General features: G+C 39.6%; 1 protein-coding gene across 1 annotated transcript in view; it reads left to right on the forward strand.

Annotated features, from left to right (window-relative positions):
• LOC104074897 (mitogen-activated protein kinase kinase kinase MLT) overlaps positions 1–17,884 on the forward strand; it is a gene marked incomplete at its 5' end in the record, with an annotated part of 22,228 nt that extends 4,344 nt beyond the window's left edge. The window contains 7 exons of the mRNA XM_009575195.1: positions 135–236; positions 1,056–1,121; positions 2,112–2,140; positions 2,256–2,393; positions 8,540–8,626; positions 12,230–12,304; positions 17,774–17,884. Coding sequence (XP_009573490.1) covers positions 135–236; positions 1,056–1,121; positions 2,112–2,140; positions 2,256–2,393; positions 8,540–8,626; positions 12,230–12,304; positions 17,774–17,884 — 608 coding nt within the window. The remainder of the gene's footprint in view (positions 1–134; positions 237–1,055; positions 1,122–2,111; positions 2,141–2,255; positions 2,394–8,539; positions 8,627–12,229; positions 12,305–17,773) is intronic.
• Between the last annotated feature and the right edge of the window lie 1,173 nt (positions 17,885–19,057).

A 19,057-nucleotide genomic window follows, 5' to 3' on the forward strand; every position in this document is an offset into this window, starting at 1 on the left:
GAACCCAAATTCTTTGTCATTAAGCCAGAGGTTGACTGCTTTCTGGAACTGGCAGAGTTTCCATTAGGTCTTTCAGTTTAGGTGCAATGTTTTAAAATGTCATGTGAGTTTGTTTGTTGTTGGTTTTTTAACAGAGTATGCTTCTGCTGGCTCACTGTTTGATTACATTAATAGTAACAAAAGTGAAGAGATGGATATGGATCATATCATGACCTGGGCAACTGACATAGCTAAAGGTAAGCAAGACAAGCGGTGCATCACTATCCTACAAAGCCAGCAAGTGTACAGCTGGAGATGCTTTCCCTATGAAGTCAGGAAAGCCTTCCTATACTTCCTTATTCAAATTGTAAAAAAAAAAACCCAACCAAACAAACAAAAAAACCCAAACCAACCAAAACCAAAAAACAACCCATCCACAAACCCAAAATAACCCCAAACATAAAAAAAGCAAACCCCATTCACTGTGCTTTTTAATATGTTCCTTGGTTGTTATGAATCCAAAATAATTTCTGGAGTGAAAATGGCTTCTATGAGCCAGTTTTACTTCTGGTTTGCCCCTAAGTCCCAAGAGGATAATTTTGCTGATGTAGAGTAATTATGAGGTAAAGTGCATAATTATCCTCACATCTGATTTTAATTGGGACATTTAAGGAAGCTAAGGGTTTATTCTCAGCAAACATACTGAAATTCTTCATACAATAATGCAGAACAAGCGTTTTTGTCCTTTGTGTTCTCTATGACCACACAAGAATTAGTGTAAACTAATGAATGAACAGTAAATTCATATCTTGGCTTCCCTGTGTAGACAACACCTCAGAGTGTTATGACGTTAAAAAGCATTAACATACCCATATAGATGCTCTGAGAAATATATGAGCTTTGCTTAGTGTTTTTTACTCAAAGTAGATTATGGGAAGCTTTGCTTCTCCTGCAGCATATCAGTATGGCATACAGGTATGCCAACTGGTAATGAAGGACAATTAATGGGAACCAGAAAACGTAACTGCTGATCATGCTCAGGCTGCCTAACTAGATTGTTCCCTTGTTTTATGTAGGAATGCACTATTTACACATGGAAGCTCCAGTCAAAGTAATCCACAGGGATCTGAAGTCCAGGAATGGTAAAGTAGCAAAACACTGAAATGCTCTGCATTTACTGTTACCTGTTAATGTAGCATTTAAATCTGTACCTAAGCTTTATGAACGTGCAGAACTAACTAACTAACGCCTTGGCTGTCACCAAGCTGCACTAGGAGTTGTTGAGGCAGAGAAGAGCCTGTTCCCTCCTCCCTGTCCCGACGCTGTCTGAGCTCCGTTGCAGTCCCTGGCATCCTTTAGGTCACTGTGGAGGGCTCTTTCAAATTGTGTCTTGCTGACCATGATTGTACCCATCTTACTAGCTGTCAGACATTGCCTGGGCACTGCTCACTTCCTTTTTCTATTTGGAAAGGTTGAGTACCAGGAAAGGCTGGGAGACACCAGACACAATAGACTGGATAAGGCCTATTATTTCTTATCTGAAAATCTTGTCTTTACTGTGGCCTGTTTTGAGGTTTGAGAGAGATTCATGCTTTTGAGTAATATGCACTCAGCGTGGAGCTGCACTGGTTAGTCTGTACTTGGCAGTGGATGACCGTTTATGAAATTTGCTGAACATTGCCTTTTAACTGAAACTTTCATTACTAGTAGTGGAATATGGGGGACACAGATTTTAATAATACACAAGGGGAGATAATAGTCAATAAAAGTCTAAATCTCACCTCAGTTGTAAGTTTTCTGCTTTTATTAATGAATCTTTCAGAGAGCTTCTTGTTAAGCCTAACTACATTGGGGAGAATGGAGTTTATCTGTATTTTAGCTATAGTTGTGTTGCTATCTTTGAACTCAGTAAGGCCTGAAAGGTTTTGCGTTTGTTCAGAAGCTTGCAGGTAGTCAGCAGATGTTCTCTAAAGCTTCTCAAAGAAACCAGGACAATCGTGGATATGCGCATGTTCAGGTGCTGGCTCGCCATAGGATCATTTTTCTTGATAAAAAGCAAAGTCTTTTCTGTGAAAATGTATTGTGTTTATTTTTAATGGCATTCTTGTAACGTATTGTTTCTTCATTTTCAGTTGTTATAGCTGCTGATGGTGTGTTAAAGGTATGAACACTTTAATTATTTGTAGAGAGATGCTGCTGCTTGACTCGATGTTTTGATGCCTCATGAATGAGGTTGATGCTCTAATATCTGTTTATTTTTTATTTATTTTTGCCAGATCTGTGATTTTGGCGCCTCAAGGTTCCACTCCCATACAACACACATGTCATTAGTGGGCACTTTTCCATGGATGGCCCCAGAAGTTATTCAAAGTCTCCCGGTGTCTGAAACATGCGACACGTACTCGTATGGAGTGGTGAGTGCCTCTCATTTCCATATGCGTAGTAGCAGATCTCTAGTGTGACAGAATTCGTGTGATGCAAGAACAACAATTCTAAGTAAGGACAAGAAAAAATACCGCATTTTCTTTCAAGACTGACCCATAATTTATAATTACATGCTGGAAAACGATAGGAAGAACAGTGTCTTTGCATGTTTCGTAAGATCCTTATCTGATTAGATTAGCAGCATGCCAGTGTGGGAAGTGCATGCTTTACCACAAGTATTCAGCATATGTCTGAAGGCTTGCAAGAGCCACTGAACAATCTGCATCATGAATCTCCGCTTGTGTTTTTTAGTGGAACAGAAGAGAAAAAGGTTGTCTTGCAATGGGTGTGTAACAGGATGAAATGATTAGGATTCCACTTTCCATAAAATGGAGTGTCACTGATTTTATATTAAAAAGTAAGCCACTTCTCTATGCTTAATTGTTTAAAAGACCCTGCTATCATTAGCTGTGAGAATAGAGACTGTATCTGTTGTAGCCTGTTGTAGGTAAAATATCTAAAAATATAGAAAAGGCCAGCATTGCTTTGCCATTTTTCTGAAGGGGGAACAATCAGTTATAGTTCACCAGGATGTCAGGTTTGCAGGTCAGTAATGTAAATTATTTCACTCTGTCCACAATTAAACTCTAATTTGGTTTTGCTCTGCAATACAAAATAGGCTAGAAATAGCCCTACTGATGAGACCAATCATGTGCCTAGCTCCATAGTGTTTCTCTGACAGAGAACAGTAATGAATGCTTTGGGGGGAAAAAGGAAAGGAAGTGGGGTTGTAGTTTCCATGCATATCTGTGTATTAACCATTTTTGGTTTTGGATTCAGTGGTGTGTGGCAGAATGAGGAATTCTTTCAGTACTTGTCAAGTATTGCATCTTTCTCTTTGAGGGATGGGAGGAGATAGATGTGAGGGAGGCACTATGGTTTTAAGCTAGCACCTATGGCTGTACATAGCTAAACTGATGTCCCAATGGAAGATGACTTAAACTTCTTGCCAAAGAGTTGTTTATAGTGGAAGAAAAAACCAAGAGAGATGATGTGGCATCGCTTACAAATGAAAAGTTGAAGGTTTGCAAGGAGGGAGAAAAAGCCTATGTTGGCAGATTCAAAATCCTTGCTTGCTTAACTGAACTAGGTCACAAACAGTAAGAGAACATAAGCTAACAAATGTAAATGCTAATGTAAACTGTTACTGGAAGCAATCACATATTGTCCACAGAAGGGAAACATTCCCATTTCAAAACAAAGCAAAAATGTTAGAGGAGAAATTCCAAACATGGTCTTATAGCTCAAACTGCTCACATAGTCATCTTGGTGTGAATTGACTTTAAGTAACATTCTAGATGTGGGAGAAGGTAAGAAATTGTTTAATATCTTATCATGTCAAGTATTACCAGAGCCTTGGGAACAGTATGTCGCATGTAGTTTATTTTTCCTCATCCAAAAAGTAAAGCTCCTTTGACAGTTCTGTGCTTGGAGGTAAAACTCAACTACCCTCCGTAGTTCAGTTGAAAACACTGAAAACAGTTTAGTGTTACTAGAATATTTTAATGTGGTTACGGATGTATAGTGCTACTTTAGTATGCCTAATAATGTTTGACCCACATTTTTTAATGTTTTAATTGTTTTTGAGCTAATGTGTTCTACTGTGGGTAGAAGCTTATGAATTCATAAGCACTTAAGAATTAATTTGTCTTTTTATAACTCCAGTCTTGGAACATCATCATTTTCAAAGGAGATACAGGGGTAGAAGTGAAGAATGGCAGTGGCCCAAGTTCTCTGTTGATGAAATTACTGACATAGTGGGGTTATACCAGCAAGAAATTGTCCGAATATAACATTGAAAGTTGGAATCTCCCTATAATGAGTGTTAGACTATCAGAGAATTAGCTAGGAGACTGCAAACAAAAAATCTTAGAAAGGATATTTTTGTCTCTTCAAATGATTATCATCTATAAAAACAAAATTTAAAGAATCCCTTTTCAAAGTGTAACACTTGCCAGCAGCTTTTGTGCTAGAGAGACAAATCTGCTTTTCTTCAGTTAAAGTCCTGTTAACAAAGAACAGAATCCTTTCAAATGTAAACTAGTAAGATGCTAGGAATAGATACTCTGTTTGCAGTATTTGTCGCCTTCCCCATGGTTTTCTTTAATTTCTTTTCTGCTATTTTTTTTTTCCTGACTGGCTTTTCTTTCTACAAACCAGACCGTGATTTTAAATATTCTGCTTAAGGTGTGCAAGAGCTTTTTTCCATGAAGTGTCAAAGTGTTTCTGCAACCTTATAGGTCTGAGTTGCTCCTCAACTGAAATTAATTTTCCTCTTTGTGAACAGTTGCATACATGTTTATAGCTAAGGTTCAGATTAGTTTGTCCTGCTTTTCATGGATTATGGTTAAACAGGTTCATATATTCTTTATGAGATGTATAGTAAATAATTTATAATACTGCTGTGAAATGCTGAAGCTAAATGTTCCAAGAGATTTATTACAACTCAAAGACAGATCTTGCACTTTCCTTCAGCCATGCTGTGATTCTCTTTTCTAATCCGTTTCCAAATCCATACTCGACACAACAGATACCAAGTATTACAAGTGATCAACCCAGAAATTGACTTGCATGTCATTGTGTGTGTTGCTCAAAAATGATTCCTTGCTTCTCTTCCAGATACGAAAGTGTATGTGGAATGACAGTGTTCACTCTAAAAGCTGTCTTGAAATCGTGAAGATACATGCTCTATCCTGGCAAAATTGTTCATAGTGCACTGCAGTGTGTGTTTGTGTATCAGTATGAATGTGTTTAATCATAGAAAGCTTATGCGATGTAGCTGAATTATTTTAACACTTACAAGAACAAAAAAGTAAAACCATTAATTGGCTATTGGTAGCATAGAGACTGCTGTTAAATGTAGCAGCTGTTACGCTCCTAGCAATAGTTCATACATTGCTTTAGCTATGAGAACATATGTTATTTATAGAGGGAATGTTGGCCAGCTCGAGGGATTATCCCTTACTCTTTTTGACAAGAATTATGAGATCTTTAACTTCCACTTGGATCAATGCAGAGAAGACTGACCTAATTTTCATGCCTAAGGGCAGTACCTCCAAGAGTGCAACACTTTCTGCTCATGCTGTACTTCTGCTGATTGTGGCTCCTGACCCTCATCTGGGAATACTTTCCTACCAAGAGAAAACATTTCTTTTTTTCAGTGAAGATGTTCAGAGTGTTTGCTTTTTCTCACATTACTCATTTAGATGTTCCCTGTCCTATATGGCACTTTGAATCTCTGTTGGCTTTGCACTGGGGTGGGGATGTGGGGGTTTTGTTGTTTTGTTTCTTTTCCTTTTGGTTGTTGTGACATAGTTGAGAGGATAAGAATTGAAACGCACAGCTGAGCTGACAGAAGTAAGTGTGTGAGCTTTTTCTGAAGACCATATAATTCTTATTCTCAGCTTCATGTATAGGATGAACATTCATACATTTGTCTCTCCTTTCTGTTTCTCTATGCAAAGAAGAGCCCAACGTCTTCAGAGGCCACAGTTTACAAACCACTACATTAAATGATCTTGCTTTGTTTTCCATCATTGTGTCTAGCTTGGCTGTTTCTCTGTGAGCACCTGCTGTCCGTCATCACAGAGATGTGATGTGATCAGGAAAGCAGGTGATCCTCACCATCAGAGATGGGAGGGGAAGTGAACCATGGCAGTCTCAATTAAATTACACCAGAAATGCAGGATAGATTGATTTCCATATGAGGTGAGCTGGGGAGCCAGTTCTGAAAACGAACAGAGTGTATCTCACAATAAAGAGGCCAGGGTAAGTCAGGTTGAGGTGCTTTTTCTGCTGCTGAATGACCCTGGGGACAGGAAGAGACAAATGGGAATGCAGAAGATACCCATTTGCTGCTTTTAAAAAGACTTACAATGCAATCATTCACCTTAGCTGATGATCCAGGGTAGCGAATCCATGAGATGAGGTTGAAGCTTCTATAAAATTGAACATGTCACCATTGGAAGGAAAGGCTTTATCTACACCATTGGCCTGAATATGAAATTTGCATTGTTGTTAGAACGTTTTCCAAACCTGTGGAAATAAATACAAGGATTTCTGACATTGCACTTTTGTATCTTTTACTTTCTTCTACTATTAGTAAAAAATAAGGCATTAAGAAAAATTCTTCGTATTGTGTCAGATTGCTGCTTTTCTCTTGAACTATGTGCAGTCTTGAAGTGTTTTAAGCTAGCACTGTTGGTTTAGGAAGGCAGTGATCCATACAGGCAGTGGAAATAAACGTTAAAGGTGTCATGAAGAGGAATTCAGTGCAAAACGTTCTTCACAAACTTACGTGCATGAATGAAACAAGACAACCCTTACAATTTACAGTCTTCTAAAAGAAGGGTAGCAGAGCAGTAGAGTTTTCCAGTTCAAGGCTCTTGGAGACATTTAACGTGTATCTCATTATGTTCTTAGAGCAGTATCTAAATACATCTTCCATCTGATGTGCAAACTTGAGTTTCTTCTCTGTGATTTCATGGTACAGCCGTACAGATGAGGTGGTTGTGCAAGGCTGCTCAATTGCATGTTTGATTTGGTCCAGGGGCTTTTGTTTTAAACTGGCTGTTTTGTATGCTGGTTTTTTGTCTGAAGTATATGGGACTGCTAAATTATTTTCTTCTCCCACAGTTAAATTTCCTTGTCTACCAGTCGAGAGGTGATAATTAGAATTACAAATTGAGGTGCCTTTTTTTTTGCCCCCTTCTAAAAGGAATGAATTGAGGCAAACAGGAGAGTTGAATACCTCTATGATAGCTTTCCCCATATATTTCTTATTCTCAGGAAAACTGTCCTTTCAGTTATTTTTCCAAGATACCCTTACCTTTACTAATCAGTCTTCTAACTCAAGCAGAATTATTCAAATAGGTTTCTTGGAGTACCCTGTTCACTTGATTAAAGGCCCAACTCTGCTTCAGTGCATTTTTTCTGCTTGAGCTGCGTTTTCCAATATTCTCACATTTTCTTTCTAATTACCTTCATAGCTGACCAGAATCCATTCGAAAGGATGTAGCTGGAATAAGCCTGGGTACTAACTCAGGTAGTAAGGATATAGAGACTTGGATATAGAGACTTGCATAAGGATCTTAATGCATTTGGTCAGATCCTACATAGATGATGTCTTTTTTGTTGTTATGCTTGGTATATGAGCAGAAGAAAAAGTTTGTATGTAGATATTTGTAACAAGACACGTATATGAAGGTTCTGATTTAAAAAAAAAAAGAAAAAGAAAGAAAGAAAAGGGGAAAAAAAAAAAAGAGACATATACAAGTGAAGGTACAAAGTGCCTGTTAATTTGGTTGAACTCCAATATGTAGTCCCAATGGCAGAAAACAAGTTGGATTCATTGACTTGAAGCCTTTTTGGTAATGCCAAACTCTTTTCTACCGAGTAGCTTAGATTCTCAGGTACTGTGTTACCAAAATGCTAAAAGCATGCGAAATTAGGAGATCTTTCTATATCTAAGGACATATCTGTAAGCTATCGAGGAGAACAGAGTAATTTTCTATATGCTGTATATTGTTTAGTTTAACATAATCACATACTTGGAGATAAACAATTACAGTTTTGCTTGCAAAATTATATTTAATATTTTCATAGGCATATCATAGGAGCAAAATACCTTTTGGATCATATTCTGACTACTGAGAAGCACTAGTTGCAATCATATAGAAATATTTTAAAATGCAAAATGACTACAAAGCAAAGATGTGTCTAGTTGGGGCTGAGAAGGAGAGGAGGAGTTCATTGTCTTCCCAAGTCTCAACTGCCAAATGTGAACTTTATAGTGTACAAAGAAAGTAAAAAGCATTTTCTATGGCTCTTACAAAATTGCAGGCATTAGACCCCACACAACCCAGTTTTTCATCTCGGCTTTTCTGTAGAGGAAAAAGCAGAAACATTCAAATTAATTTAGTAAGAGGATCTTGCACACAAACACTGGTCCAAGTTCCTGCAAATGGAAACTGGTTGCCTGATAATTGGATACTGAATAGTGCTGTATCAAGGTTTAATAATGTATTTAAAATACAAAGTACAGAAATAAAAATTCTTTTCTTTTTTTCTGTTCCAGGTTCTCTGGGAGATGCTAACAAGGGAGGTCCCCTTTAAAGGCTTGGAAGGATTACAAGTAGCTTGGCTTGTAGTGGAAAAAAACGAGGTAAGACTACGTTTCTACATTCAGGTACATAGATCAGAAAACAGTATTGGGGTTTTGCAAAAGACTTTTTCATCTTCTTCAAATTGAAAGTAAGTTCACGCGTATGGAAAGATTAGCAGTAGGAGCTAACACAAAGGGTCAAAGTGATGTTATTCCTCATGAATGGACCCTTTACATCTAATTGTTGCAGCTTCACGTCGTGATGCTGTAGATCAAAAATTGTACAAGTACTGTACTAGTTTCTCAGTCTCAATTGTAAAACCTAGGGGTTTGTTCTTAGTGATGAAAGAAGCCATTGCGTCCAAGGTAGGGGAACAGTTTAACTCCATCTCCTGCGTTTAGGACATCTTTTTACTGGCCGGGAGTTGATATATCTGTAAGAGACCTTCAGCTACTTCAACTTAACTCTCCCAGCAGGAGTCACTATAGTACAAGAAACTGCCGCTTAGATGAAAATTTCAAAAATAAAAGAAGAAAAAATAGTTTTAAAAAAAGAGAGAAATTACAGTTTTGCCACCTACGTTCAACACTACATTGAAGATGAGCTCCTCACTGGTATCGGCAAGGCTGTGGCATAGCTGCAAGCCTCCTCATGCAGAGTCTTTCCATTTCAAAAGCACTTCAGTGGTGTAAACACCGTTTGTACAGTGTCCCCAGCCTCGCTTTTCTTCTTCTCACAAATTGAGGCTTTCAGTTAGTTGGACATGTGAGCGTATATCTGAACACATAGTCCCTTGATATCAAAGACAGTAACTACATTTAAAAAACATTTAAAGTTGTGACTGTACCACACACAGACAAGCATGGAAATCCTCCACAAAGATGAAACCTCCTCTATCTAGACACAGCGGAAGCTTGGGAAACATTACAATGGCGAGGCAGTGGCTGTACAATACAGATTCCTATTATTCTACATAAACTGTTTCTCAAAATGCTTCAGAGTTAAACAGACGAGTTAGGTTTCCTCCTCTTAGTTTAATTTTTTTTTGTTGGTGTTTTTTTTTCCCCTCTCTTTTTTTCTTCTATTTGAGGACGGGATTAATTCCAGTGAGTGATACTGTGAAATACCGATTAGTTGGAAATGCTACACTAACAGCGTGAAGATTATGAATGTGGTCTTCTACAGCGTTTATCAGAGCAGGTGGCACAAAGAGACACTTTCTCCTAGTTTAGGAAAAGCCTCATACATCATTTTGAAGGAGGAACTATAAAGCCTTCCATCAACAATATTTGTTTCCTATGCCTACCACGTGCAGTTTTATGTAAGAGGCACAGAGTGGCATTGGGAATGTTGTAAAGAGATGTAGTCATACGCTGAAAGATGTCAGAGGGTACAACACACATTTCTCTACAGTTTTCCAGAGCAAGGAACTGTGTAAAATACAATATGAACAAAATGTGGACATGATGACTATTTTACTCATGGCTGAAGAAACCTAAGAGGAGACATTTTCAGAGCCAGCTGTTTGTCTGCCAGGTACTAGCCTGTTGCTACCATCTTCTTTGGAAGGGTGCCACGGAGCTTAGAGGGCATTAACACTTGCTTACATAGTTTTTATTTTTTCTGGCCATGGCTTGGGGAACATGCCCAGTATGAGCCTTGTAAAAGTCAGCTGGTGCTACTTTTCTTCATAGTTTCTATGTCCCAAAGCAAGTGTGAGGGTCAGGTTCTGCTCTCAGTTCAATCTGTTGACATCAGTGGGGTTGCATGGTTCTAGTTCACAACGGAATTGAATCAATGTTGAGCCAGTCCTTCATTTTTTGCACTGCAAGTCTCTTGTTAAAATCAGTGTGTGCCTAAGGCCAAAACGTAATTGCGTAGGGTGAAAAATCCCCCTTTGCAAAGCCTGAGCCCAACAAATGAAGTGGATCTTAAAGATTCTGTATGGGTCTTTTTCGACTCTCTGCACAATTTCAGTGTTATTTTTATTCTGGTAGGGTTTCTATATAATTATTATCTTTTTTTAATCCAGAAAAGAAAAACATGAGAGTTCAGATTATGCTAGGTGTGATCTCATAATAAATTACCACCGAGAAACGTCATCTTTATTATAATACGACACTTTTGGAACATGCTACCTCTATATTACATGACAGATAACATTCTGCACAAGTGAGACACATATAAATGGTGATAGCAACTGATTTTCCACCTCCTGGAACAGTGAGGGTTACAGACAAATACTGTAGCAAGACTAGCCAGTATATTTTTAGGCTAATGACTCAGCCAGAGATCAAGCACCAGTACAATTTGTTTATGCATTGTACAAATTTCTCTGTATTTCTTGCACAGAAAGCTTTGCATCTTAAGGTATTACATTATTTTAATAATCATACTCCTGCAGTGCCCTGGCTCTATATCTCATGTTTCCAGTTTTCATGGTGTTCAAATGCTTGTGGAGCAGAATTTGTTAACTCCTACTTTGGCTGCTGTGGCTTGTAAGGCTTTGCAGGTCACGTTGCAGTAATATAATGGTACGATTTGACACAACTTGTTCTGCTTTGCTTCTGAAATGGCAATAGTAGGACAGATCAAAGGTTGGACAGACCATCCTGGCAGGTTGGTCTGAACAGGGATGTAATACCTGGTTCTCACCTGTTACAGGACAGGGAACCCTTTTTCCAGCTTGACCCCTCTTATATTTGGACTCATTTTCACTGAGGAACTGTGTTTTATCAACATACTTTTTTAATTTAGAATGAAACATCTGAAGTTAGTTAACTGCCTTAGCGAGAGCAGGGGGATCTCCTTATATGTGTAATGTTGTTGGGATGCATTTTAATCAACTGGGGAGTCTTCAGTATCCGTGTGTGTATATGAAAAAGGATTTGCTTTTAGGTTTTCCAGTCTGGAGGCAGAGTCTTTAAACTAAAAGTCCTCTAAGACCGGCTGAGGGAATCTTTCCATGGTTTAAAACTCTCAGGAAGGGAAACCAAACAAGCTTCAAACTAATTCTCTGTAGTCAGTGTCCTGGCTATAACCAGCAACTCCTTGTCTTCAGTCATCAGGAAATATTTATATGAGTTCACTGTGCTCTGTGAGTGCTTTCTGAGATCTGCATGTCCTCATTAATCCTTCTGACCACAGGCTCATGAAACGTCTCATGTCATGTAGACATGTTAACTCTTTTTAACTCACTTAATGTAATCTGTATTTCAGCCATTTGTTATATCAGAAGTGATTATAGTATTGTACAGCTGGATCACCTCTGTGGGAGAAAGGAATTAAGGCAGGCTGTATGTTACATGTATCTCGACAAGCATCTTAGGATACCATGCGGTAACCTCCACAAACTACTATGTTTTAGTATTAAAAGCTGTTTGCCTTGTTTTTACTTCCTTGTCTCTGAGCTTTCTTAAGGAACTCCGTTTGTGCATTTGTTCCATCCGTTCCTTATAGGTCTATTAATTAGTTGTACATCTTGCTAGTGTTAGTAATTTTGATTTTTCTTTTTAATATGTCAATCCTCAGTTTTTATATTGTGTTTAAAAGAAAGAAGAGTGTGTTTTACTTCTTTTAATTGCATTGCTCTTACAGGAAATCTATTAGTAGCAGCTTAAAGGGAAATGCTTCCAATAACTGGTACATTCTCTCTCCATTAGAGATTAACCATTCCAAGCAGTTGTCCCAGAAGTTTTGCAGAACTGATGCACCAATGTTGGGATGCTGATTCAAAGGTAATTTAATCTGTGTTTAATTTCCACATTACCACCCCCTGCCTTGTTTTGCTAAGTGTGTTAGCGTTTCTTTGGGGGACGAGTCTGAGCTAACACCATTGATGCATGCTAATAGACACATTTCTTCAAAAAGATAGTTAGAGCTGTCTTTTTTTAATGGGTTTACATATTTATGCTTAAACGTCTCTCCTTCCCTTTTAATCAAGAGTTATTACGCCACTAACTTACCTGACTACTAAAGACAATGACAGTAAATAGAGTGAGATGGCAAGAATGTAGCCTTTTTGGAGCAAGTGAAAAATTTTTCTTTTCTATTTTCTTTCAATAGTTAATGTTTAATCTTTCTTGTATGTATGTGAGCATCATGTATGAAATATCTATTTCAAGGTCCAATTTTGATGCCTTTCTTGTGTTGGAAACATGTAACAAATAAGTTAATCCATAAAATGTGGGTAGGATCAGCAGCAATGCATTCTAAATTAACATTAAACCTTTCCTAATCTTTTCCCTTAGGACTTTGAACGATGAGCTTTATAATGATTATACTGTAAAAATATAATAACAGAAGTCCTGTAATATACTGTTTAGCCATGAAAACAGAGTAAAAATACAAGTTGAAGAGCCAAACCATTGTCACTATTAATCTGTCCCTACAAGAATAAACTAAAAGAGAAATTAAAGAGAGTATTTAGTCAGTAAAAGCTTTTGTAGATGATGGGAGTTACCTTCTTCAAATGGACTCTGCTACCATCCTGTTGTACATAAAACTGGCTGGAAGGAACTGTGGGCATACTAGCTTTATTACCAAGGATTAGCATCCATTTCCTTTGCCTATGAAGGTATTTGAGAGAGGGAAGGATAGTTAAGGAAAGGAAATTACGCTCTTTTTCTCAAGTCAGGGCACTAGGAAGAGCTTTGTTCGTTTAAACTCAGCAGAAAGTTAGCTACTACTTCAGAGAGACCAAAATTAATCCCAAGACGAATTACAGCGCTTAGGTGCTCTAAAGCTAGAACTTGCTCTCTCTACTACCAGAGAGTAGCCATAGAAGAATAATACGAGAAAGGAGATTTTCCTTCTTGGTCTCTTTTTTTTAAGCAAGGAGCTGCTTTCCTACAGAATGGATCTGGAAGGCTGAGATTCATCATCAATACATGGTATACACGTGAACACCCATTTAAATGCCATTCCCTTAATATCGCCCTCTTTATCCTCTCCACAGAAGGGAGGGGAGAAGAATGCTTTGAGTCTTTGAGTCTACAAGTAGACTGTTTGAGTTTTATGTCAGAGCTGAAGAGCACTTTCAAGTGGCAACTACATCTTTAATAACTACTCCCAAGCATCAGCATCACTACCAAATGCCACAGAATAAGAATTATTGGAGCTTCTTTTCTGTAATTGCAGCACATACTAGATCAGCTCACTCTCTGCCTTGCTCTAGCCACATATATAAGTGTCCAGAAGGCTGTTCCTGTTTTTCAAGGAGAGGGAGGGATCTGGATGTTGTAAAAGAGCGATGCCCAACCGTCAGGCTGAGTTCTGTCTGCACGAGCAATTCTCCTGGGTTTGGGCTGGTTCCTGGCAGCATTGTTCCCAGAAGCGTCTCTGATGCGTGCAAAGAGTGAATCTCATGTTAGATGGGTTTTTCTGACAGTCCGCTCTTTGCTACTTTTTTCATACAGCTTCTTTTCTGTTAGGCAATTACAAATGACTGAAATGGAGTAATCTCTGGCCACAGTTTGGGCATGTGACTGACTTAGTCACGTGTTGGGAAAGGAGTGCTACTTACAGCTCTCTTACAGCCTTGACAAAAGGCTGTGTGGCTTGCATGAGCCAAAAGATGGAGCACACTCCTCTAAAATACTGCTCTGTGTAACGTTCCCTTTTCGCCAGGATTAGCTTTAGAAAATCAGATCGTCGACGCATGAACAAGTTACAGAAGGTCAAGCAGGGGTGAGCTTCAGGATGCCAGCTGCTCAAAAGCAATTGCTAATGTGCATACTGTTAGCCTGCAGAAAGCATGAGGTATCTTTAGGTGGCTTACCCCTGCGAAAAGAGGGATGTGCATTTACTGTGGGGCTAAGGAATACACTTGGAGAGCTGCTGCAGAGCAGCTGGAGTGTCAGACACTGCTCACACCACAACTTCCTCATGGGAGTGGACAGAGTTATTAACTTTGCTTTGAATTCTTAAGAATTTTTTCATACATGGAGGAAAACGTCCATAGAGCATTGCTCCACATGGTATTTGTAATGGTAGTCTTTATACAGTTTAAACTGTGCTAGTTGAAACAGTCTCTAGTAGGTTCAAAGCATTTTACTAAAATGTTAATTACTAATTATTTTAAGTCACTAATTATTAAAGAACAATCTCTGGGGTAACTAAGTATCTTAAATAATTACTTCCACATGTTAAAATCCCTACCAAACAAGCTGCTTTTGCTTGGGTACTAAATAATTGTACAAACAAGGTTGCTCATCACAGATGCCTTTGTTTACTGGGGATACTTGCTTTTGAAACACAGGTGAGTGGTTCTTTCTCATTTCATCTGTTCCTTCAGTTTATCCCCATTTTAACATCAAAGATGTTTATAAATTACTGACTATTTTAATGGAAATCAGAAACCTGGGAACAGAGAAGCAGCAAGAAAGGAAAGCCATATGGATTAAATATCCCGGTTTTGTGCAGACCTGTTTAGTAAGAAATACTGAGTGGAAGAAAACAGTGAAAACATTAGCCAGAATTATTTCTAGAGGGGCATATATTTTAAAGATTTTTGTATGAGACATCACAGATATAAAGGGAAACAATTTTCAAAGGCGACTCATGCCTTGATATTTTAAGAATCTCTTATAAGGGCTGACTTGAGATGCCTGACTTTTTAGAAAGTGCTAAGCAGTCACCCACCGAAAATAAGACTTTTTTTAAAAAAGCTTCTCAGCTTAGGCTCCTAATTTCAACAATCACTTCTTACCAGTTTTAACAGGGTATCAGTGTGCACTTAGAGTGCATCTATTAAATCTGAAATTATTCTTGCCTAGGGGGAAGAAACCAACAAAACCCACATGACAGTATAGGCTTGTGTCTTCCTGTCAGCTTTGCCTCCAGGGAAAGCTGGTACCTGTAAATCTGGTGGCTACAAAGCTGGCAGGGTGGCTGGTGGCTGTTCAGAAATTGCACAGCCAGAGATGTACAAGCTTTGTCAGTACTGTGCGGCTGTGCATTTGTTCCAGCTCTACCGGTGCAACTCAACAGCTCCTTTGCCTGTAGTGTAGGACCCAAAGAGTGTGTTGCTGCTCCTCCCAAATCAGTCAGTCGGCGCTTTCACCCGCCCTGAGTAAAAGCCCTGTTCTTTGTCATTATCTCCACTCCAGTTACTCCAGGCAGGCCTGATAGTAGTGTTGACTGTGCTCACTTAGTGTCAGCCCTGCCCTCTACTTCCCAGTATACCCCCGAGAAAGAAAGAGCAAGCAAAACTCATGGAAGTGTTTTGTAAAAGAATCCTAAATAAGCCATAAAATATTGTAATTAATGCAGCATGGGGATGTTTGCCCTTCATCTCGTCCTGAAAATAGAATTAGTTTAGTATAGGCACGTTGCACACCTGCCAGTCCTTTGGACAGTACGTAGCAGCGGCAGTACCCTGGTGTATTGGTGGGGAGCCACGGTCTCCTGCCTGGCAGCTGCCTCACCATTTGGGAGGCTCTTGAATCCCCTCAACAGCTCACACCCACTGGGGTGGTTACAAGAGATGCAGCTGTAGCAACAAGAAGGGTGTGAGGGCTGTTGGAAGGTTCTCCTGCCCCAAAACTTCACCAGAGTTGTCTGTCCTGGTTGCTGCCAGGGATGAATTTTGTATTCTGTACCCCCGGCACGGCACACTCCCTGACCGGGGAGGTTCGTGCTCTTCCAGGACGTGTTCAGAGGATCTGCTCAGCCGTGGCCAGGTCCAGCAGCATCATGCATGTAGGGGGAGGACTGCTGCCTCCCCCAGTCCCCCCGGTAAATGCAGGGGGACCCTGCTGGGTTCCCACTGGGACTAGATCAACAAGTGCTGCTGAATAGGCACCTGCTGCCATGCTGCTTGGCGTGCCCGGGTGGCTGCTCCATGGACGCTGGGCTGGGGGCCAAATTGCATAAGCACATGGTGGCTGGGGCAAGCACTGTCTGTTGCAAAGAAAATCTGCATAGCTCATCCAACTGCCCGTTTCCTGAAATCATGGAGATGGACCAAAAAATGACAGACAAAGCCTCCAGTTACAGCCAAATAGTGCAGCATTGCAGTATAAGAGAGCTTGTCTTTTTTTTTGTTATGCATTTGACACTTTTTCATGCTGTTTGACATTTAAAATAAAGAAATTGTCTTTCTTTTATAATGTGGAAATCACTTGGATCTTCCTGGGAGAGACACCTCAGCATTGTTCCTAATTGTTTTTGTGCTCCCAAATTAAAATGCACGTTTTAATTGCGGCATCTGTAATTTTAGCAGAAATGGTATAATTACAGGCGCGATAGAGAGAGAATGTGCATCATCCCCTTATTATGTATCTACATTTTGTTTCAACCTTTTGTCTCAACCTTGTCTGGGGTCTGTCAAACAGACTAACAGAGTCAGAGCTCTTTCAAGAAACACATTTAACTGTGGCTTTTTCAGTTTCCACTTACCCTACTTCATAGCTTCCTTTTGGGACTAAGGGGAAAGTAGAAAATACAGAGAAGTTTTAACTGCTCTCCGTGACTAGTGTGCACAGCGGGTGCTGGATGGAAAGCCCTGTAAAAGTTCAGTAAATGAGCCCAGGACAGAAGAGCACAGACATCGCTGACATGAGCTCGGCTACCAGGCGGGACATCCTTGTCTGGCCTCAATCTTCACTTCTTCCCCGGCTGCTCCTGAGGTAGCTAAGTGCGAGGTTTTTCTGGAAAGTCTGTCCTTCTCTGCAAGAGGGGAGCTGCAGCCAGAAACCCATTTTTGATGGGCAGCTAAATAGCTTGGTCACACATTAAAGAGTTTGGGTTACTACCTGTAAAAAGCCATCTGTCTAATTACCAGTTGCTGATGGGTCCAGCCTTCTCTTTTTGGCAGTATTTTCCTTCTTAGCTTGAGGAAAACTTTGTTCTTTAGAATTAAGATTCTTGATGGTTATTGATGCTACTAATGTTGTTTAATGCTCTTATTGAGTACCAGAAGGTTTTACTGGTAGATATGGAAGACTAAGCTAAGGCTTGAGTCCTACTAGCTTATGTGACTCTTCCCAAAGTGACCTTTTCTTCAGTGGGAAGAACAAAAAAAAGAATCCCACCATTTACAAATTTACAATCCTCTTGTAGGATGTTGTGTTCAGAAAGCAGCAGCCCAATTTCTGTTGCTTGCAGTCTTTCAGTTGAAAAATTCCTGCAACTAATTTTACACAGTAGTAGTTGTATATGAATGCAAATGCTGTGTTGTGTTTTGCTTTGTTTTTTGTCTTCAGAAAAGGCCATCTTTCAAGCAGATCATTTCAATCCTGGAATCTATGTCAAATGACAGCAGCCTTCCAGACCAGTGTAACTCATTCCTGCATAACAAGGCGGAGTGGAGGTAAGTTTCCTTCCTCCCAAGATGAAATGATGTGGTTTTCCTTTGAAATGGTGTGAGTCCATATTTTTCAGAAAGACATCAGACTCCGATGATGTATTGGTAGAAAATAGCTATGCTTGACGTATTTTTAGAACGTAACTTACCTTGTTGTTTTTCAAGAATGCCCAGAATGTTGTGAAACTTGTGTTAGGAGCCAATACACTTAGCTGTACCTTATATTTATTATTACACTGGTTTAGGTATCATGATATTTATGGTTTTGTGATTCACATCTTAAAACCAATTACACGTTTTCAGTCAATAGTGTGGGGGCAAAACAACTCGGGTATACGTGTGTTTGATGCAATTTTCATAGAAGTGTATAGGCATGTTTACATTAAAAAAAAAAAAGATAACGGGCATAAAAGAATAGATTTTCAAATCATGCCTCCATTTGTCTTCACTTGTGTGTGTTCTGCCATTTTTTGTGCATTCTTTCCTTTGTATTGACTTTGTGTCCCTGCATTCAGCATATGCCTAGGCCAGCCCTATTTTTGCATAGTGCACCAGCATTGCTTAGGCATATGATTTTACCTATTGCTGATTGTCATTTTTATTCTTAAGTGATTATAAATGGAGATGAGATTTGAGGAAACTATTCTATTACACAGTTTTACAGTAAAAGTTTCAGTCTATTTTCTGTATGTGCCCAAACTTTAAAAAAACCCATCCCCGAAGCTTATTTGTGAGTTAGAAAGCTTGCCGCTTCGCAGTACATCCTTCTGTTTGGAAAAGAGAATTGAAAACAGATCTGTATAGGCAGAGGATTTTTACCAGACGATCGTGCCTCAGTCTATATTAAGAAGTGTTGGCCCCGCTCCAGGTAAGCTGGGAGCAGAAACACTACACGATTCCCTGCCTGCAGTCAGTGCAGGAGTCGAAGAAGCCTGGAGCGGGGGGGTGGAGGATGGGGAAGAGCACATGGAAATGAGGCTTGTATCAAAACCAGCATCCCAAATTTCCTCCGCGGACTCACGAGGAAAATCGAGACGTATAGTTTTAATCGGGCGAGTGGAAAAAGTGAGCTGGCGATGGGACGCTCCCCCGGTCACATGGCGGGAGTATAAATAGCGTGTTCCGGGGCCGGCACCGCTCCTGCCCTGAGTCAGCAGCGCGCCGGCGGCAGCCCCGCGGCCTC

The sequence above is a fragment of the Fulmarus glacialis genome, unplaced genomic scaffold (genome assembly GCF_000690835.1).
Source record: "Fulmarus glacialis isolate BGI_N327 unplaced genomic scaffold, ASM69083v1 scaffold13213, whole genome shotgun sequence".
Taxonomy (NCBI): Eukaryota; Metazoa; Chordata; class Aves; order Procellariiformes; family Procellariidae; genus Fulmarus; species Fulmarus glacialis.